Consider the following 21,912-nt stretch of genomic DNA (forward strand, 5'->3'; position numbering starts at 1 on the left):
CAAAACCAAAAACAAAAACAAAACAAAAAAAAAAAAAAGAGGGGCAAAGGTTGTGGGGTTTGCAGGGAGAGATGGGGAAGGGAGTGTCAAAGTAGGGCCAGTCTGGGGTTCCATGGGGCCCAGCCAAGGCCCCTAAGTGCCTTCACATTGGTGCTATGTGGAACTCAGGCTAGGAATGAGCCAAAGCCACGTCTGGCTGCACACAGCTGAGTCAGCCCCCACCTAGACCCCTGCACTGGGCCCACCTATGGGGTAAGTCAGTTGGCAAACAGGGTGTTGTGTGGGATACTGTTGTGTGTGGATACTGAATGAGAAGAGCCAGCCCAGGAAAGAACTCGGAGTGGGTGGGTTAAAGGGATGGTCCAAGTCCATGCTGGAGAGGAGGTAAGTTCACAGGGTGAGTGAGGGTTGCTGCCACTGCAAGGTGAGTGTTGGTCCAGGTGGGTATATAGACAAACACAGACAGTGCAGTGATACGGTTGGCCACCACCACCACCACCACCACCACCACCACCACCACCACCTCCTGCAAGGGAAGGACAGGAAGGAATTTGTGGCCCCAGCATGACCCTCTTCGAGCCCACCACCAGACAGCATTGCCAATGTGGCTGCTCATTGTGGAAATGGGCCAGATTCCAGCAAGGTTAAATGTTAATGCTCAGTGCTCGTTGGCACATCATGACCTGGACAGGCATCGCTCACCCCTCTGCAGGGCACATATACAGAAATATCTCTGTGTAGGTTTCAGAGTACAAAATATCTGAGGTCGTCATTACCATACATGCAATATTTAACAACAGACATATCTGTTCATAGCATCTGGAGTAACAGTACTGCCACTACCTGTGGTCATTTCACATATATTCACAAAATAATGGCCACCCATGGGTATGACAGTTGTCACTGGATTAGAACATCCACCAAAGGTTCATGGTTTGAAGGATCATGCAAATATTTGTGTAGGGGCCAAAAAGAAGTACCGTGAGTGGGAAGGTGCTTGCGTTGCAGTCAACCCAGGTTTGATCCCACAAAATCCCCCGAGCACAGCCAGGAGTGAATCCTGGTGTAGTCAGGAGGAAATCTTGAGAACCGCTGGATGTGGCTCAGAAACCAAAAAAATGGAGTCTGAAGCAATAGCACAGCAGGTAGGGTGTTGACCTTGCACACGGCTGACCCGGGGTTCAATCCCCAGCATCCTATATGGGCCCCCAAGCTTGCCAAGAGTGATTTATTTATTTTGTTTGGGTTTTTTTTTGGGGGGGGGGTTGGGTCACACTCGGTAACTCTCAGGGGTTACTCCTGGCTATGCACTCAAGACATCACTCCTGGCTTGAGGGACACTAGGAAATCAAACCGCAGTCCATTCTAGGATAGCGCATGCAAGGCAGACACCTTACGCCTTGTCCCACTGCTCCAGCCCAAGAGTGATTTCTGAGCGCAGAGCCAGGAGTAACCCCTGAGCACTGCTGGGTGTGGATCAAAAACCAAAAAAGAAAAATCAGACTTGAGATTCAAACATCAACAACTCTATGTATCTTATGTGATTTAATTAAAAAAAAAAAACTTTTGGGGCCAGAGAGATAGCATAGTGGTAAGGGCATTTGCCTTGCAAGCAGCTGAGCCAGGCATCCCATATAGTCTCCAGTGCTTGGCCAGGAGCGATGTCTGAGCAGAGCCAGGAGTAACCCGAGTGCCACCAGTGTGGCCCAAAAATCAATGAATGAATGAATCTTTTTTTTTTTTTTTTTTTGGTTTTTGGGCCACACCCGTTTGACGCTCAGGGGTTACTCCTGGCTATGTGCTCAGAAATCGCCCCTGGCTTGGGGGGACCATATGGGACGCCGGGGGATCGAACCGCGGTCCTTCCTTGGCTAGCGCTTGCAAGGCAGACACCTTACCTCCAGCGCCACCTACCCGGCCCCGATGAATCTTTTTTTAAAAAAAAAAATGCAAATAGCAGGAAAGCTGCAGGCTTGGGATCTTGCATGCATGACAGAAAATAAACCAATTGATAATGTCTCTCTTCTTTTGGGGGGAGTTTGTTTTGGGTTTGGAGCCACACCAGGCCATGCTCAGGGGTTACTCGTAACTCTTCGCTCAGAAATTGTTGCTGGCAGGCTTGGGGGACCATATGGGATGATGGGAATTGAACCCAGGTCCGTCCCAGGCTAACCGTGTGGAAAGAAAATGTCTTACCGCTGTGCTATCTCTCCAGCCCCTAAAGTATCTCTCTTCTGACTTTCCAACTTCACCAGATGAGACTTGTGTTGAGTTCTGTTTTTGTCCTGCACCAGCTCTTACCCAAGAATGACTGTCAGAGATAGACCTTACTGGCGCCATTTGCCATGGGCCAAACACGGTTTGACAATATGACACACAAATGTGTTTCCGATCAGATGATGTGCTGGCTAAATATAGGTCTCGGACCGTAAATGGCCACCAGTGTTTCCTATTGTTTGGTTCTTTGCAAAGGAACAATTCTTGGAGAAGCTAATGGGATGGGGGAAGCCTGTTTGTCCAATAACACAAAAATAATACAAAATGGGTCATCTTCAGAAAGGGAGGGAATAAGAGGAAGGAAGGGGAGGGCAGGGAAGGGGATAGGAGAGGAGAGGAGGTGAGGGATAGAAGAGGAGAGAAGAGGAGAGGAGGGGAGGGGAGAGGGAGAGAGGGAAGGAGAAAGGAGAAGAGGGGAGGAGGGGAGGGGAAGGAGAAGATGGAGGGGAGAGGGGGGAGGAGGGAGAGCAGAGGGAAGGAGAAAGGGGGAGAGGAGTGGGAGGGGAGAGGGGGAGGATGGAAGAGGAGAGGGGAGGAGAGTGGATGGGGGAGAGGTTAGGAGGGAAGAGGAGAGGAAGAAAAATGAAAAGGGGCCGGAGAGATAGCATGGAGGTAGGGCATTTTGCCTTTCATGCAGAAGGACAGTGGTTCGAATCCCGGCATCCCATTCGGTCCCGAGTCTGCCAGGAGCGACTTCTGAGCATAGAGCCAGGAGTAACCCAAGTGCCGCCGGGTGTGACCCAAAAACCAAAGGAAAAAAAAATGAAAAGCAGCCGCCAGCAAAAAACGAAGAGAACTGGACTGGGAGATCCAACAAGCCCAATGGGGGAGAGAAAACAAGAAATAAAGTATGTTCTAGAAACAAACTCCCCTTACCATGTTGTTGATTATTGATGGCAATTAGTCAAAGTACATTTAAGGGGTGATGATACTCCCCTGTAATGGCAGTTGGACTGGGACAGCCTGGCAATTATTGAGGGGCTTCCAGTGAATAGTCCAGAGCAGAGTCCGCAGGTTCACAGGGAGTCAGATGGTGTTCATTCATCATCTCTGTTTGTTCTTCAGTCTCTGTATGTGTCTCTCTCTATCCCTGGGTAGGAACCTCACCCTACCTAGCAGCACACTTGCAACTTTTGCAGCTAACTGCAGCCCTTGCAGCCAAGCAGCTTTGCAGTTGGTGTCAGGCTTTTGCAGTATATTTTACAACACAAGGCAGAAAAAAACAGACCCCTTCTAAGACAGAGCTTCTCTGATCCAGACACTGGTATTTTTCTCATACTCCATGCAGGCTTAGTCTGTAGGTGGCAGGTAGTGTTCTGTCCATGCTTAGATAAAAGCCCTTTTCTAAGAGGGATTCTTCTGAGGAGGAGGCAAACTGCTAAGGGGGATGGGGAAGAGAAGGCCACAGGGTATATTCAGGGGAGCCTGAGCACATTGACCTCCATGGAGGGCCTCCAAGGAGTCAAGCTGGAACAAGAGGTGCAGGTGTGTGTCTGTATCTGTGCCTTTGTGTCTATGGGTGTGATGCATGCGTGTGTGTATGGGTGTGTGTGATGCGTGTGTGTGTGTGTGTATGGGTGTGTGTGATGCGTGTGTGTGTGTGTGTGTGTGTGTGTGTGTGTGTGTGTGTGTGTGTGTGATACCAACCTCCCCAGAAGTGTCCTGGGTATATGCTTCCCCAAACCGCAGGTATTAGAGAATGAAACGGGGTATGGACAAGAAGGAAAGGGGGGAGTCACTCTGTCCTGACTCTGCCTCCAGAGTCCTGGGTTCTGGATGTACTGTGGGCCACAGCTTGGCATGACCAGGGCCAGACACACACCTGCTGCTCCTGGAGCTCTGCCTCTGCCGAAGAACTCATGCTCCAGGGACCAAGTTGAACCCAACCTCTTGGGCATCTACCAGCCCAAGGTTTGAATATTTTGATTGGTTTTGGGGCCACATATAGTGATGGCTCAGGGATTATTCCTGGCAGGGCTCAGGGAACCAACCCTATGGAATGCTGGGTATCAAACCCAAACCAGATGCTTGCAAGAATAATAGCTAGCCTCTGAGGCTTGACTATTTTCTTATTTAATTTTTTTAGCCACACCTAGCAAGGCTCAGTGGTTATTCCCGATTCTTTTTTCAGGAATTACTCCTGGAGATGTCTGGGGCCCCTATGGGATGCCAGGGATCAAGCCCTGGTCAGCCACATGCAAGGCAAATGCCCTCCCCACAGTGCTTCCATTCTGGCCCAAAGTTTGACTTCATTTTTGTTTTGTCTTTTGTTTTTTGGCCATACCCTGCAACCCTCAGGGTTACTTCTAACTTTTCACTCAGAAATCGCTCCTGGCTGGCTTGGGGAAACCATATGGGATGGCGGAAATTGAAACCTGGTGGGCTGCGTGCAAGGCGAATGCTCTCCCACTGTGCTATTGCTCAGGCTTTAAGATTTAACTTTTTGTTTTGTTTTGTGTTTTGGGTCACATCCGGCAGCGCTCAGGGGTTACTCCTGGCTCTACGCTCAGAAATAGCTCCTGGCAGGCTCAGGGGACCATATGGGATGCTGGGGTTTGAACCACTGTCCTTCTGCATGCAAGGCAAATGCCCTACCTCCATGCTATCTCTCTGGCCCCAAGGTTTAACGTTTTAATAATTACCCAACCCTCTCCAGGGGGGTGTCCCTACGCACAAGTGGTGATCAGGCATTTATCCCTGCAGGACAGGCTGGGACTCAGCTCCCAAAGTTCCTCCAAAGCCCCCACCCCATTTCCTCACTGATGCTTCTCCAGGGACCAAAGCCTTTCCGAGAAGAGGGACGACCTTTATTTTCACAGTCCAATCGTTTTCTTAAAAATAAAAAAGGTCCATATGGGTGAAACTAACTCTGAGTACAGTAGAAGTCCTCCATCCAGCACGGGGGCAGGCTGGGCTGGGAAGCCCAGATCTCCTCGGCTCGAGGATAAAGATTGACAATCCCAAAATATAAATAAGACCTTCGTGGAACCGACGGGCAACGTAGTTATGCAGAGACCGGGGCCTGCATGGCAAATCTGTGCATCTAGGCATGTCCACTCCACTCACAGACCGTTGCTCACTAGCTCGTGTACCCCATTCTCATCGATGATCAATGGGGCATGGAACTCTTTGCCAGCCACAAGACCCTCCAGACCCTGCAGGGGATAGAGGGACACAGTGTGGGGGCAGCATAATCCAACCACTGCCCCATCCCTGGTGCCCCCACACACCGCTCCATTCCTGCTACCCCCACACACTACTCCATCCCTGGCACCCCACAGTTTGAGTACATCCCCCAGCACTGCCATGGGTATCCCCCAATAAAAGGGCTCTGTAATTGGAAGGGGAAGGCGGGATGGGTGCTCACCTCCCCTGCGTAGGAGACTAGAGGCGACACTTCACACTGAATGAGCGAGTCACTGGCGTCCTTGAGGCTATAGGAGAAGCAGAGGTGTGAGGAGCCAGGGGCAGGGACAGGATGGGATGGGGTGCTGTGACCTGCCAAAGCGCAGCGGCCAAGTGAGTTCAGCCCAAGGGAGGAGTGTGGTATGGCCTGCGGGCTGTGTGATCTTAGGGCGTGATCCCTGCCAGGCATCCAGATCCCAGTCCCTTCTGTCCAGGCCACAGGTCAAGTGTCCACATCTTCCAGGGCCACGCTAACCACGACACAGTTGTCAGCCACTGGTTACTGGAATGTCACAACTCAATCCCTTGGTCGGACAGTACAGGCAGAAGTCGTCTATCCATCTGTCTGTCAGTTGCTGTGGAAGTCCCTCCCCACCAATGTGTCTGCATCACCATGACCCAGCCCCTGCGGGCCCCTAAGCACCAGCACTAGCACCAGCGAGCACCAGCCCACACACGCTTCTGGGCGCTAAGGTTTTTGGGACTGTCACCACTAGGAGGAGTGGGTCCACATAAACCCTATCTCTGTGGGGCCTGACAAAAGGCAACCACACTACAGCCAGCACTTTCCCTACCTCTTAGGTAACCCTAATCTCCCTTCATGAAACCCAGGACTCTCCTCCAGTGTGGGGTGTTGGCCTATGGGGGTTCACAGCCAGGGCCAGGAGTGAACAGTGGCCCCAAGAGGCAGTGGGGACAAGTTCCAGTTTCTCCTGCTGCTCAGAGCTATTGGGAGTGGACCATGGGATTCCCCCAACCTACCCGCAACCTAGCCCGGCTGAGCCCATGCCCCACGGCCAGCATGCAGCATCCCAGTTAGCTCCGGCCCAGTGGCTGTGCATTAGTAAGAAGTGCCCACCACCAGTAGTGAGCGGCCAAGGTGGTTTACTTGTGATGGGCACCGGCCGGCCTGGTCTCTGGCTTCCCGGGGGAGGCGCTGCTATGCAGGAGGAAGACGAGTTACCAGAAAGGAGATGACAAGAGTGCACAGCAGGAGGAGCCGAGGCACAACTGCCGGCAGGTCACAAGACAGATATGAGCTTCCTGCATCCACCAGCTTCCAGTCCTGGGGAGCAGCCCCAGGAGGGAGGGACACGGTAGCTCATTTCTGCTCCTGCAACAGCAGCGGTGATGGCACATCCTGCCCACTCGTACCCGAGAACCCGGGACCAGTGTCTGGGCACATGGACGCACGTACCGAGGGATGGCAGGTAGCCGTGAGCCATTCTCATCAATGAAGTGGCCGCCAGCCGTGAGCACCCAGCAGTGGTGCAGAGACATGAGCGCGTGGCGGGCCGTGGTGGGGTTGTCCTTGCCATCCTGGCTATCAGCATTCTTGAGTGGTGAGAACTCATCCTCCCGCAGCACCTCGAACACCACGAAGTTCCTGCAATGGAGCCCAGGGCAGGCGGTCACAGAGGCAGTCTGCCCTAAATCCAGCTCTGCTAGACTTTGGTTTGGGACTTTTAGTTTGGTTCTGCTCAAGGCTCTGTGCTTAGACTACTGGCAGTGCTCGGGGGACCATATGGAATGTCAGGGATCAAACCTGGTTGATTATGTGCAAGGTAAGAGCCCTCCCCACTATACTAGCGCTCCCAACACTCAGCTCAGTCTTGATGCAAAAGGCTGATACTCTGCAGTTCAGGGGAGAACCAAACAGGCCAACATGACAACTCGGGGGAGAGGGGGGCTGGAGGTAAGGGGAAGAGAGGGTGTGGGAACTGCATCCTAGTCAGTGACCCCATGACCAGGAACTGCAAGGACTCTAAAGCAGCAGCTAAGGAAGGGCTGTGGGGGAGTGTATGTTTGGGGGGGGGGGGGGACGACGACGGGTCTCTCATCCTGCACACCAGCCCCACCTCACTCCCTAGCCCTAAGTTGGGCAGAAATAAAGGTCCAGATCTCAAGGGGTTCCAGGGCACATCTCCATACTTGGCGAACCGGAAGATGTCAAAGACAAACTTCTCCATCTTGATCCCGTTGGCCTTGTCAGGCTGGACCAGCTGCCCCTGGGGATCCACATACGGGATCTTCTTTTGAGCCACATGGTGCTGCAGCTGAGACTCAAACACCCTGCAGACAAAGCCAGGTAGTCAATAGGGGATCTTTGAGTCAGAATCAGTCCCAGGGGACAGGGACAGGGGCAGGTAGGGCCACTAGAACAGGACTGTCTTCCAAGTCTGGAGAAGCCTACTCCCTGCTGTGTTCAGAGGTCATTCTTAGCATCTGAGATGCCAGGATGGAACCTGGGTCAGCTGTGTCCAAGGCAGCACCCTTCCACTATGCTACCTTCTAATTCTTTTTTTTTTTTTTTCATTTTGGGCCACATCCAGCAACACTCAGAAATTACTCTTGGCAGGCTAGGATGTCAGGAATGTCAGGAATCAAGCCTGGGTTGGCTGTGTGCAAGTCACCCTCTCTGCTGTGCTATCGCTCTGGCCTTATCTTCTGATTCTTAAATCAGCCAAGACTGTCTGCCTTAAACCAATCACAGGTGTGTGTGTATGGAGCACCCCCCTACCTCTACCCACTTCCCTTCTCCCACCATCCTCCTCTTTCGATAGAAGGTTCTTGCCTATGCTGACTCTATTTGGCCAGTTGAACCCGTCCCATATATATAAGGTGGAGAGACAAGTCACTAGGGTAAATTAACAGTGTGTGTGTGTGTGTGTGTGTGTGTGTGTGTGTATGTACATGCAGCAGATCCATCTGGGTCTCCCAGGCCAGCCCCACATGCACATGTGGCCCTTACTCAACCACATCCCGCAGAAAGGCCACGGTGAAGAAGTGGTTGGCGATGTTGCCTGCGTTGAAGAGCAGCCGCCCGTCAGGGCTGCGCCTCTGTGCAGTGGCCAAAGAGATCTCGCTGTACTCCACCACCTGGTATACCCCGTCCACACGGCATACCACACCCACTGGCTCTGTGGGGTTGGTTTTCTCCACCACCTGTCACGGACATGAGGACAGAGGTCAGCTGGGCCCAGAGACAAGCACGGGCAAGAGGACTGAGACAGGGCTTGAGAAGACATATGGGTGTGGTTGGCTCACAGGCCCCAAGAGACAAAAAGAGCCAACAGGGCAGGGGACACAGGAGGCAACTGGCAGGCGGTACCTTGGCCCCGCAGTCAGCTCCTTTCTGTACACAGAAGCCGATGAAACGGGGGTCAGCCACTTTCACCAGGATGTTGTCCACACAGTACACATGAACCAGGGACACGCCCCGGCGCTCCATGTCTGCCACAATGCAGTGAGTGGCCAGCGCCCGGTACAAACCACCGTTCCCATCTGCAGGAACAAAGTCATGAATGGCGTCCAGGATACCGCCCCCATGTGGGCCAGGCAGGACATGCTGGCCTCCCTAAGCAGCACCTCAGTGGACTACTAGTACCCTGAAGTCCACTGTAACTAGCCAGGCCTGCACTTTCCTCCCTGCCAGTGAACAGTGATGCTAAGCAAGTCTCTAAGCATCTTTGCAGGTCAGATAGGCTTGGTGGCACTGCCCAACTCTAAGGGGTGCCCAGTCAGGAGACAGAGCCAAGTTGCACCTAGCACTGCTGGGTGGGACCCCAAAAAATAGAAAACAAAACATAATCACGTCTTAGAAATTCAGGGCCCATGGAGATGGAAAGACAGCACACAGAGAGGGCACTGGCCTTGCATGTCGCCCACCTCCCATAGCACTATAGTGTCCCCTGGAGCACTGCCAAGAGTGATCCCTGAGAGAAAAATTTTTTGTTTTAGGGTCCCACATAGTAGTAATCAATGTTGACTTCTGGCTCTGTGCTCAAGGATCATACTTGGTGGGCTCAGGGGACTGACCATCTGGGGTGCCAGGGATCAAACTTGGGTCAGATATATGCAAGACAAAGATTTCCCTGCTATACTATCACTCTAACCTTCCCAAAAGAATTTAAAAGAAAAATCACTGCCAAACTGAAAAAATAAGAGTAGAGCCAGAGCAATAGCATAGTAAATAGGGCATTTGCCTTGCACATGGCCAACATGGGTTCAATCCCGGCATACCATAGGGTCCCCCGAGCCAACCAGGAGTAATTTCTGAGCGAAGAGCCAGGTATGGCCACAAACTAAAAAAAAAAAAAGTAAAATAAAAGTAATTCTAGCATGGAGCGAGGGAAGAATGAGGAGCCAAAGATGTGAAGCTGCTTCTGAGGTCACCAAGAATGAGTTTCACATGCTGGGGGCGTGGGATGGGACAGTTTTGGAGGAACCCCAGGGGACAGAAATGGAGAGCAAAAGCAGTGTCCCACGCACCAGGAGCCATGGCCACTTTGCCCTTGCCCTCCAGGATGACCTTGCCGTCGAAGCTGAGGGCGGGCAGCATGCCCTGCTGGAAGAACACCACATCGTCTTGCCGCAGTCCAAAAAAGCCGTGCTTGGTGAAGAAGGCACGTGTGGCCTCCATGGTCCGACCGCTGGTCATGATGTACCTGCAGGACAAGGCCCTGAGTGTCAGTCTCCAATGGCTCCTGGAGGCACTACCCATGCTGCTAACACTTCCTACTCAGCCGACACACTGGGGTCAGTACTGAGTCTCAGCTCAGCCTCTTAGTGGGCTTGAGATGGCATCAAGGACATCGCAAAGCCCCAGCTGCCAGCACAGCCCTTCCCCCCACTAAGGGACACGGAGCCCAGACCCGGGCCTCAAGGGTACAAGTGGTCCAGCATCCTGGGGGCACAGAAACACCCGTCCCTCCGCAGTCAACAGGGCAGCAACAATCCCGGTGAGTACAACATGCCGAGAAAAAAATATCACTCAGAGCCTTCCTGGAATCTCCATCTTTAGGGGACAAATGTATCCTCAAAGGCACCCAAGGCTATGGTCACCCCTACATCAGCCCAGCACCCCATGGGGGGGGGCCAGCACTGCCCACTGTGGGAAACAGATGAAAAGCCACTGAGTGTCCAGAGGGACCCATAGGCCACCTGGGGAGAACTGCCCACGGGAGAACAGATGTGGAGGACTGACTGGGAATAAACCTGGGAGGACTGATAGGAAGACTGGTAAGGAAAGGATTTACTGGAGGACTGACCGGGGAACACACACCAATGGAGAGGACTGCCCACAGGGAGAACTGACAGGGGAGGAATGACCAAGAAAGGACAGATAGGGGAGGACTGATGGAGGAGCATTAAGCAGGGGTGAGGGCTGCTAATAGGGAAGACTGACAGGGTAAGGACTAACTGGGGAGGAGGACTGACAGGAGGATATAAGGGGAGGATTGACCAGGGGGATGACTGATGAGGAGAGGACTGAAATGAGGAGGACTAACGAGAAGCACTGACCAGGGAATGGTGCATGTGCCACCATGGCGTTGCTCTGCCATCTGCTGCAGCCGCAAGATACGCTCAGCCTGCACCTGGAAGAGGCTCTTCCGGGACAACAAGCCCACATCATACATGCCCTTGGGGTAGGACACCCCGAGCCGGGTGCCCTGCCCACCTGCCAGCAGAAGGACGGCCACTTTGTTCTGAGAGATCTGAAGAAGGCCTGGGGGGAGGGGGAGAGTAGAGAAACACGCTGATCACTCCTTGGCTCCAGGCAAAAAGGTCCCCTCCATCTGCCGCAAGACCAGAGATCACCAGGTGGGGGAAAGTATGGACCACAAGGAAAAGTGACAAGAGGTGCTGGAGAGATGTGTGCCCTGCACGCGGCCAAATTGGACCACCCCAGATGGTTTCCCAAGTGGAGGGCAAATCAAAGAGGGAGGGAGGGAGGGAGGGAGGGAGGGAGGGAAGAAGGGAGGGAGGGAGAAAGGAAAAGGAGAGATAAAGGGAGGGAGGCAGAAAGGAAGGACAGAGGAAGAGGAGGGGGGGGAGCACTTCCTCTAACCCCTCTGGGAGGCAGGACCAAGGGGCATCTCGGGCACTCTATGGGTGCCCAGGACACAGGCCAAGAGAAGCAGGGGGAAGCTGAGGCTGGGCTGAGGAGCAGGTGGGAGCTGAGTGAGTTCTCGAATGTAAATGAGCAACCGGAAAACCCCAGAAAAAACAGGGGCCTAGGTCTTAAAGGCAGCAAAAATGGATGTACAAATAGACAGCCAGCCAATCACCCCCATATGCAGCACAGGAGTCCAGATGGGGGCCCCTGGGGACAGGGGCCTGCAGGGAGGGAGGATAGAGCATGCCCCTGCCCAGAAAAACCAGGCAGGAAGAGGCGGGCAGGTGAGCAGGGCCGCAGATCTGCTGGGCCAGGGCTGGCACCTCCTTCGGGCATTTGAGAGGGTAGAGATGCTGACCCGAGGGCGGCGGGAGGCACCTAGGAAGCACCTGGCTGTGAGTGCCTGGGTCAAGCTGCTACCTTCACTTTCCCAGGCCTGCAGCTGGTCCTGGTCTCGGGTGGCACTGCCCAGCACTTGACGGGGCACAGGCTCCATGCGGGCGTCCACCTTCTCGTGCCTGGCTGCTTGCTGGAAGCTGTCCATGGCCTTCCGGAAGACGACATTCAGCTCTTCCACGTTCAGCGCCTGCAGCTCAGCCTGCAGCTCCCTCTGCTGCTCTGAGTCCAGCTCATCCCAGAAGTTCAGCACGTGGGCCTGCCCGGTCCGGTCCAGCATCTGGCGGAGCTCTCCGATGTCCATGGCGCCCAGCAGGGAACCTGGGAGGAGGTACAAGGAAGTGTATCCACACAGGCCTGGGTGTGAATGTGTACACAGTGTGTTCAGAGTCAGAGTGAGAGGCTGCCAGGGCAGGAGAGGGTCAGAGTGAGAGGCTGCCAGGGCAGGAGAGGACCAAACAGGTCCCCACCCAAAGCTGCTGTCCATATGTGACAAAGACAAACAGGGACACGTCTGGAAAAAGCTCATGGTCGATGGCACCTTTGGGCAGTCTGAAAAAATTCAGTAATTCTCCTCTCCCCCAACCGCATCTGCCGGCCCACGTCTGTCCCCACGTGCCAACCACTGCTGCGAGCGGGTATGGGGGTGCCCACTTATGAGGGGTCCTGGCCTACTCCTTCCCCAGCATCTCCAGATCCCCACGGAGACACCTACCAGGAGGTGCGTGGGCTTCACACCCAGTCAGGACTCGGGGCACCCACACTGCCAGGATTCACCAGAGGACGGAGTGGAGGCAGGAGTAAGCCACTGGCCCGAAGCTTGCTTCTTCCAGGCCACTCCTCCACTCCCGGGACAGAGCCGTGCTCTCCTGCCCTCCCCGGGGTCCACAGGGGGTGGCACCCAGCTGGGATGTAGGGAGCCCGTCTGCGCAAACTGGGAGCAGGCGAGTGGGGGCCGGGGCCGCTGTGCGGAAACGCAGTCCCCGCCGCACGCACCGCAGGAACAGCTCCCGCAACCCGGCAGGTGAGCAGACCGGCAGCTGCCCTTCGGGTGACTGCCCCAGGCCCCCGCAGGCGAGTGGCCCCAGCTCCCCAGGAGAGCGCAGGTAACGGCCCAGGACTGACGCCAGGTCGACGGGGCGCCCCGCCTCCCCGGCCACTCACCTCCAGCAGCCCAGCACGCGGCTCCGGCTCCCGGGCCAGTGCCACGGCCGCCGCATAAATAGCCTGCCTCATCCGGGGGCCGGGCGACGCGGGGCGGGCCCGAGGAGCGCCGGACCCGACCCCCGCCCTGGGGGCCGCGACAGTGACCGCGAGGCGAAGCGGGGCGGGCGGGGCGAATCCTCCCGCCGCGACACGTCAGCGCCTCCTGCAACGGACGCGGGCGGCGGGGGCGGGGCTGCGCGCCCGTCACTCACCCCCACAGGCCCAATGAGGACCGGAGCCCCGCCTCAGACCCTCGGCGCGAGGGCGGGGCCTCTCGGCTCATTCGCCCGGGCCCCAAGGTCCCGCCTCCGGAGGCGGGCGGGATCGGGAACTCTCGCGTCACTCACTCGCCGGCCCAATGGGGAAGGCGCGCGGAGCGTGTGCGTCACTCGGGACCTGAGCCAATGGACGCTACGCCCAGGACTCCCCGTCCCGCCCCGCCCAGTCGGACGAGGCTAGCGGCGCGCTGGGCTGGGCCGGGCCGGGTTGGGCTGGGCGTTCTGGCCCCGGGCGGGGTCCTAGCGGTGACCGGAGCCCATTGCGCCCTGTGTGGTCCCCGCGGAGCCGGAGACCGAAGCCCGGGCAGCTGGAGCTGCATACAGCCCAGAGCTGGTCAAGACCTGAACGCTCCTGCGCCAGCCCCTTAAAGCCCGACCCGGAGTCCTGCAGGCTTTACAAATGCCTGAGCAGGTGTGACCCCTGCAAGGCCTGTGTCGCCCCAGTGTGTAGTTTGAGTTTTTTTTTGTTTTTTGGGCCACACCCAGTGACGCTCAGGGGTTACTCCCGGCTATGCGCTCAGAAATCGCTCCTGGCCTGGGGGACCAGATGGGACGCGGGGGATCGAACCGCGGTCCGTCCTAAACTAGCATGGGCTAGGCAGACAGACGGGCCTTATCGCTTGCGCCAACCGCTCCGGCCCCCAGTATGTTATTTTCTTACTTAAAAAAAAAAAAAAAAAAAAAAAAGACTTAGAGATAGCATGGAAGTAAGGCGTTTGCCTTTCATGCAGAAGGTCATCGGTTCGAATCCCGGCGTCCCATATGGTCCCCCGTGCCTGCCAGGAGCAATTTCTGAGCATGGAGCCAGGAGTAACCCCTGAGCACTGCCAGTGTGACCCAAAAACCACACACACACACACACACACACACACACACACACACACACACAAAACTTAACAAATGTATTATGAACAATCTTATAGCCATGGCGTTTAAATAAATTAATAAAAACTTAAATTTTGGGGGCCACCCCCTGCGGTGCTCAGGGGTTACTCCTGGCTCTGCCCAGAAATCACTCCCGGCTCTCCCATCCTCCTCCCCCCCGCTTTAAAAGGAAAGAATTAAGAGTGTGGGTCCGGAGAGATAGCACAGCTTGCCTTGCAAGCAGCTGATTAGAACAGACGGTAGTTCGAATCCTGGCATCCCATATGGTCCCTCGAGCCTGCCTGGTGCGACTTATGAGCGCAGAGCCAGGAGCAACCCCTGAGCGCCCCCGGGTGTGACCCAAAAACAAACAAACAAAAAAAGTAGCTCCGTATTATACCGGCACTGAAAAAACTTAAATATAAAAATTAAGTATAAAAATCCATTAAGGGACCCGGAGAGATAGCACAGCGGCGCTTGCCTTGCAAGCAGCCGATTCAGGACCAAAGGTGGTTGGTTCGATTCCCGGTGTCCCATATGGTCCCCCGTGCCTGCCAGGAGCTATTTCTGAGCAGACAGCCAGGAGTAACCCCTGAGCAACGCCGGGTGTGGCACAAAAACAAAACAAAAAAAAAGAACTTAATGGATTTTTTTTATTTTTTATTTTTTTTTGGTTTTTGGGCCACACCCGGCAATGCTCAGGGGTTACTCCTGGCTGTCTGCTCAGAAATAGCTCCTGGCAGGCACGGGGGACCATATGGGACACCGGGATTCGAACCAACCACCTTTGGTCCTGGATCAGCTGCTTGCAAGGCAAACACCGCTGTGCTATCTCTCCGGGCCCAAAAAAAATCCATTAAGTTCTATTGGCACATTCGTGCCCTTTCTGGGAGGGGGCACAACGGGTAGCACGCAAGTGTTACTCCTGCCTTTTTTTTTTTTTTTTTTTAATCCGGCCTTTACACTCAGAAATCACACCTGGCAGGCTCAGGGAACCCTATGGGATTCCTGGGATAGAACCCTAGTCGCCAGCGTGCAAGGAAAACACCTTCCTTACTGTGCTATCACTTGTTTTGTTGTTGTTGCTGTTTTTATTTTTGCTTTTACGACTGGGTGGTGGTGAAAGGGGTGAAAGGAAGGCCGCCAGAGGCATTATTTGATTTTGATCTGGGTTATCAGTGCTTCTGATCTTGCACTTCCAATTGACCCAGAAAGATGGGCAAGCCCAAATTCCTAATCTTCCGAAACCCTGGAGGGGGGTGAGGCTCCCGCAGCCGGAAGTCTTTGAACGCCTCTTAGGTGGTGATTCGACACCCCTCCCCCACCCACCCAAGCAGAGGGAATGGAATTAAAAGATAGTGAGTGTCCCGGGCAGAAGGCTGTCATTGCAGTCTGTAGTAGCGCAGGCCATTGACCAGCCAGTGACACTCTAGCACCACCAATGTTGTCGTTCTGCCAAGACCCTCTCTGCTGCCAGCTGCTCAAGACAGTGGGTGCATCTCAGCACTGGTGTGCCCCAAGGATCCCAGCAAGGCCCAGATCCCCGTGAGAGGCTGCAGTGCAGTCAGGTGGCGGTGGCCATGCAAGCCTGTCCCAGGACCACCTCCCCTTCCTCGACCAGGAGAGCATAATGGAGCTGTGCATCCAGTTGCCTCCAGGTCTCCACTTCCATTATAAACACAGACTTGGGACTGAATTCTCCTTCTCTCATCATTCCAGTGTTATACTCAGAGTCAGAAAAACTTATAGGGAAGTATGAAGTACAATTAAAATGCTCTGTTATAAAAAACAAACAAAAAAAAAAACGATAGTAGCTCTGTTCAAAGAGAAGAAAAATCCTCTCGTCCCAGATGGGAATTTCTTCCAAGCCAGTCAGTCCCACACCTATAAACTCTGTAACTCATGACTTCTGAGCCCACCTGTGTCAGGAGAGTCAATCATGGGCTTGGGAAAAATGAAGCCAGAATTTAAGTTACCTGCTGCAGTGTAGAGGATGTCTTGGGAACTCTGCATGCATGAAGGGGCCCTAGGTCCATCCATGAAAGAGGACTTTGAAGGTGATCCCAGTGCCCACATTTCCAGTAAACTAGCACAACCAAGTGTTGGGGACTGGCTGAGCCCTAAGATCATGGGGAGAGTACTTGCCTTGTGTGTGGTCGACCTGGCTCGATTCCAGACATCCCATAGAATCCCCCATGCACACCCAGGAGTGATTCCTGAGTGCAGAGGAGTAGCCCCTAGGTATCGCCAGATGTTACCCAAAACAAAAACAAACCAAGAAAAACTTACAAGTGTAATAGTGATAGTATAATGGTCAGGGCACTTGCCTTGCACATGGTCAAACCAGGCTCAATCCCAACATCCCATATGGTTCCCTACTCCTCCCACGACTAAGCCTTGAGCACAGATGGTCCGGCCCCAAAACAGAAAAATACCCAAAGTGCTGTTTCTGGTTCACTTTCCTAGTGTGGAAGGTGTTTACTTCGCATGTGGCATCTCATACAATCCCTGACAACCACCAGGAACGATTCCTAAAAGCAGAGCCATAAGTAGTCCCTGAGCACTTGCCTGGCGTAGCCAAAAATAAAATGGGGGGGGGGGGGCCAGAGCTATAGCACAACAATAGGGGATTTATTTGCCTTGCACATGGCCCAGGACAAACCCGGATTCAATTCCCAGCATTCCATATGGTACCCTGAGCTTGCTAAGAAGGATCTGAGTGCAGAGCCAGGAGTAACCTGAGTGCCACTGGCATGGCCCAAAAACAAAAACAGAAATAGGAGGGCCAGAGAGATAGCACGGAGGTAGGGTGTTTGCCTTGCATGCAGGACAGTGGTTCGAATCCCAGCGTCCCACATGATGCCCAGAGCCTGCAAGGAGTGATTTCTGAGCACAGAACCAGGAGTAACCTCTGAGCGCTGCCAGGTGTGAGCCACCCCCCCCCCAAAAAAAAAGAATAGGGAAATAAGAATCAAAATCAAGTAAAAATCGGTTTTGTTCTGGCTTATCAGTGTGGACTTGTCAGGGCTCCCACCAGCTTCCACTCAGACTTTGAACTCCCAGCCTCCTCCCACTTAAGATCAAACCAAGCAGGAAGGACAAACCAGGAAGCACTGAGATTAATGACCCAGTTACCAACGGGCAGATCAGGCACTCCACGTTGTGCTCCAGGCCCTTCTGACAGGACACAGGCAGCAGAAGAGCAGGTACGCTGAACCACAACTAGTAAACGCAATTACCTGATCCCCATGTTCAGTAACACAGCCCCCCAAGGAAGCCCACACATTTCTGTGACTTTATTGCGGTTGGAACCAATAGGCTTTCCCAAGCATAGGACGGTTTCCCCTGGCCGCTAAACTTATCAGGAGTGTAGCTCTTTAAATGCCACCTCAGTTCAAATGCAAAGAACTGGGAGGGATGTGGTACAGAGCATGGCTTTTCCAGGGCAAGGAGTTGTGTTAGATGCTGGGGTGACTTACTGCTGTTATCAGGGCTACAAGGACAAGCTCTCTCTAAAGGGCCGGGAAGGCGGGTTGGAGAGAGATGTGACCAGCACAGACTCAGCTCAGTGATTCACAGAAACACGGAAATAAGAGACAAGGGTATGTGTGAAGGGATGTAGGGGCAGGGTGCCAATTGGTGACCTTGGGTAAAGGTCACGCAGAGCATCCCTCTGAATTTGTACTGCTATTCCAATTCCAATACACAGAATCTAAGCCGTGCGTGTGTGTGTGTGTGTGTGTGTGTGAGAGAGAGAGAGAGAGAGAGAGAGAGAGAGAGGGAGAGAGGGAGGGAGAGAGAGACAGAGGGAGGGAGGGAGGGAAGGAGGGAGGGAGGGAGGGAGGGAGGGAGGGAGGGAGGGAGGGGAGGGAGGGAGGGAGGGAGGGAGGGAGGGAGGGAGGGAGGGAGGGAGGGAGGGAGGGAGGGAGGAGACTGGTCCCTGCCCTGCAGCAGCAGTCCTGGGCACTATGCCAATTTGCCATGTACCTGGGGAAGGAGTGAATGCACCTCGGGGCCAAGTGCCAGCCACTGTGGCCATGGGGGGGGGGGTGTTTTCCTGGGGTGTGGGCTCCCCTGGCATTTGAGGAAGTGAACCTGAGACTAGGTATGAGTCTCTGAACAGCTGATTCAATGCTCAGTGTTTGCTCAAAACATGTTTGTGGGGCCAGTTCTCATGACAGGCATGGGGGCAACTGTCCTCACAGAAGTTTGTGTGTGTGTGTGTGTGTGTGTGTGTGAGAGAGAGAGAGAGAGAGAGGTACTCCAAGTGAGTCTTGCTCTTGGCGGGGTCGGTGTGTGTGTGTGTGTGTGTGTGTGTAAGAGAGGTACTCCAAGGGTCGGTTTGTGTGTGTGTGTGTGTGTGTGTGTGTGTGTGTGTGTAAGAGAGGTACTCCAAGTGAAAGTCTTGCTCTTGGCGGGGTCAGAGCCTGAGATGGGATCAAACAAACAATGGAACAGGACAGGGTGCTACAAAAGGAAGTAAGATCAGAGGGGGCCTGGTGAGTTTGAGAGGACAGATCAGTGTACAGATGATCAATAATAGATGGGACTGGAGAGAGGGGAGGAGGTGGAACAAGAAGGCAGAGAAGAGGAGGGCAGGGGAGAAATGGGGAGGAGAAAGGAAGGTAGTGGGGAGGGAAGGAGGGGAAAGTGACTACCAGAAGAGAGCATCTCTGCCAAGGCCTGTCCTGGAGTATGGACCCCTCTTGGCTCCGAAGTGGACGGATCCAGTGGATGATATCTCTTGAGGGGATCCATAAATGGGATCTGGAGGGTGGGATCCAGTGGATAGGGTCCAGGAGGAATCCAGTAGGTGGCCCCAGCAAGCAGTCCAGAGTGCTCCAGGTGGTGTCCCCAACACCCTCTCCAAGTCCCGACTACACCTAGAGCTAATTGTGCAACACTAGATCCACCATATTACTCACTGTCTGAGCCCCTCACCTCACCAGGAAGCCCAGAAACACCCATGGAGGAGGGGAGCCAAGTCCTGTTCCACCGGGTGGACTGAGATTTTCTTCTCTTCCAGTGGCAGGTTCTCTGATGGGGTCGATCTAGGAACATGGTCTGGGCTGGTGGGAGCCGCACCTTGTCTGCAGGCCAGGACACCCATGACGTCTGCAGCCTTTCTGGGAAACTCTGGCCCTCCACTCTGAATGGGCCCATAGTTGGGGTCCAGCTGCCAGAGGATCCCTGTGTGAAGGCCCGGAGAGGCCTTTCTCCCACTCTCCCTTGGGATGAGACACTGAATGTAAAAAATTAGCCCTAGAGCATGGCAGGGAGGTTCTGGCCTTGCACTCAGCCAACCCGGGTTCAATATCTGGCAGTACAGGGCCAGATATTGAGAGACTCCTGGCATAAGCCCTGAGTACTGCTGGGTGTAGACAAAAAAAATACCCCACCCCAAAGCAAGCCAAAAGTTGGGGCTATGACAATGACTCAGCAATAGAGCATTTACTTGCCTTGTCTGAGAGACCCTGTGTTCCAGCCCCCATATCTTTTTAAAAAATAAAATAATGGAGGGCCGGAGCAGTACGACGTCTGCCTTGCTGGTGCTAGCCTAGGACGGACCACAGTTCGATCCCCCAGTGTCCCAATATGGTCTCCCAAGCCAGGAGTGAGTGCGTAGCCAAGAGTAACCCCTGAACATCACCGGTGTGCCCCCCCCCCCCAAATAAAAAATAATAAATAAAATAAAATAATGGGGCCGGAGCAATGGCGCAGCGGTAGGGCATTTATTTGCCTTGCACGCAGCTGACCCAGGACAGAACCTGGTTCAATCCCCTGGCGTCCCATATGGTCCCCCAAGCCAGGAGCGATTTCTGAGTGCATAGCCAGTTACCCCTGCTCGTCACCGGGTGTGGCCCAAAAACGGGCGGGGTGGGGGGCAGACCCAACCTGGGTCCAATTCCTGGCATCCCAGGGATCTCTGAGCACTGCCAGAAGTAAGCCCTGAGAATCAGAGTGTGGGCCAAAAACAAAAGAAATGAGAGCAAGAAAGTCAAAAGCTAGAAGCTTTCTGTGCTTGCCTCCACAAATCTAGTTTGTGTTCTTAACACTAAAGCATGTGGCCTGTGCAGGGTGTGTCCCTGTGAGTCGGCTCAGGATCTTTCCAAGGAACTGGGGGCCACATACTCCCTAGGGAGCGGGCATCCCACCAGCTGCACCCCACCCACTGAGCTCATCCCCCATGGGGTCAGCAGCCAGGCTTGGGTAGGACTCAACAAAGCACAAGCTGTTTTTAAGGGGCAATTCTGACTTTAAGGCCATTGCTTGGGTGGGACTCACTTGCTGACTCCTTCCCCTGACGCACAGCCAGGAATGGGCTGTGTCTGTACATTTTGAAGACAGGCATCATTTCTGGGACAAATGCCCCTCCCTCCCCTTCAGTCTGATCTGCCCGCTGGTGACCACAAATGGATTGACCCGGAGAAGTCACAACACTTCATCCATCATCATCTGCATTCAAATTATTGGGTGACAGCTAAACTCATAAAGCTCAGTGTTTTTTGTTTTTCCGTTATTGGTTTCTGGGCCACACCCAGCAGTCTCAGGGCTGACTCCTGGCTCTCCTATCTCAGGGATCACTTCTGGCAGTGCTCAGGGGACCAAATGGGAGGCCAGGAACTTGGCTGTTGACATCCAGGGGCTAAGCAGTGGGAAGAAATGGAAGCACAGAGACATTATCAACCCTGCAGCACCCAGGGGCACATCTCCACCTTCCTCGGCCCTCCTAAGGATCTGAGAAAGCTGCAGAACGGGACAAACTTTCCCAGTGTTTCCCTCCACAGAACCACAGGTGAGGTAAGCAGAGTCAGGCTTTGTTGGGAGACTTGTTGGGAGCCAAGGGGCTACAGATCCAATGCATCTTGAGGCGTGCAGGCCAATCTTGGAGACCCAACCAGGCCACTTGGGGGCGACAGTGCAGGACACGTAACAGGGACACTGATGCCAATAGTGGAGTAGCCACCACAGAGGTGTTGCTGGCCCAGAGAAGCTAAGGATGCTCTGGGAAAAGAGGAGGAGGGGACCAGGATAACACATGGGAGGGAGGGTGGGTGCCAGAGTGACAGGACAGCAGGGAGGGCGCTTTTCCTGCACATAATCAACCTGGGTTCAATCCCCATCACACCATTGAAGCCCTCCAGGAATTAAGTCCTGGCTCCCAGAAAAAGAAACACAAGGACTAGAGAGTCAGCAGGGAGGGAGAGAGGCAGCACAGTCCCAGTGGTGCTTCCAAGAGCGACCATTGAGCTCAGAGCCAGCACCAGCCTCTAGTACTATGGCCCAAAACACAGCCCTGAATACCCAAAGCCCCTAGGTACTGCAGTTATTTGAGGACCTGAAGTAAAGTGAAATAGTCAACAGACCAGAGTGATAGCACAGCAGTAGGGCATTTGCCTTACATGTAGCAGACCTCGGAAGGACCAGGTTCAATTTTCATATGGTCCCCCAAGCTTTCTTTTTTTTTGGGGGGGCCACACCCATTTGATGTTCAGGGGTTACTCTTGGCTACATGCTAAGAAATCACCCCTGGCTTGGGGGGACCATATGGGACGCCGGAGGATCGAGCGCAGTCCGTTCCTTGGC

The 21,912-nt window shown here is 54.1% G+C and overlaps 2 protein-coding genes across 2 annotated transcripts in view; one reads left to right on the forward strand and one right to left on the reverse strand.

Moving 5' to 3' along the window:
• RGS5 (regulator of G protein signaling 5) overlaps positions 1-21,912 on the forward strand; it is a 184,534-nt gene that overhangs the window by 116,286 nt on the left and 46,336 nt on the right. The window lies entirely within an intron of this gene.
• UAP1 (UDP-N-acetylglucosamine pyrophosphorylase 1) lies at positions 5,063-12,294 on the reverse strand. The gene is made up of 9 exons (XM_049776499.1): positions 12,002-12,294; positions 10,987-11,191; positions 9,955-10,130; positions 8,795-8,967; positions 8,435-8,628; positions 7,615-7,755; positions 6,881-7,069; positions 5,645-5,711; positions 5,063-5,432 (listed from the first exon to the last, which is right to left on the reverse strand). Exons 1-9 carry the CDS (start codon positions 12,279-12,281, stop codon positions 5,340-5,342), a joined length of 1,518 nt encoding a protein of 505 aa, XP_049632456.1. The 5' UTR covers positions 12,282-12,294; the 3' UTR covers positions 5,063-5,339.

The sequence above is a fragment of the Suncus etruscus genome, chromosome 7, assembly GCF_024139225.1.
Source record: "Suncus etruscus isolate mSunEtr1 chromosome 7, mSunEtr1.pri.cur, whole genome shotgun sequence".
NCBI classification, from domain to species: Eukaryota; Metazoa; Chordata; class Mammalia; order Eulipotyphla; family Soricidae; genus Suncus; species Suncus etruscus.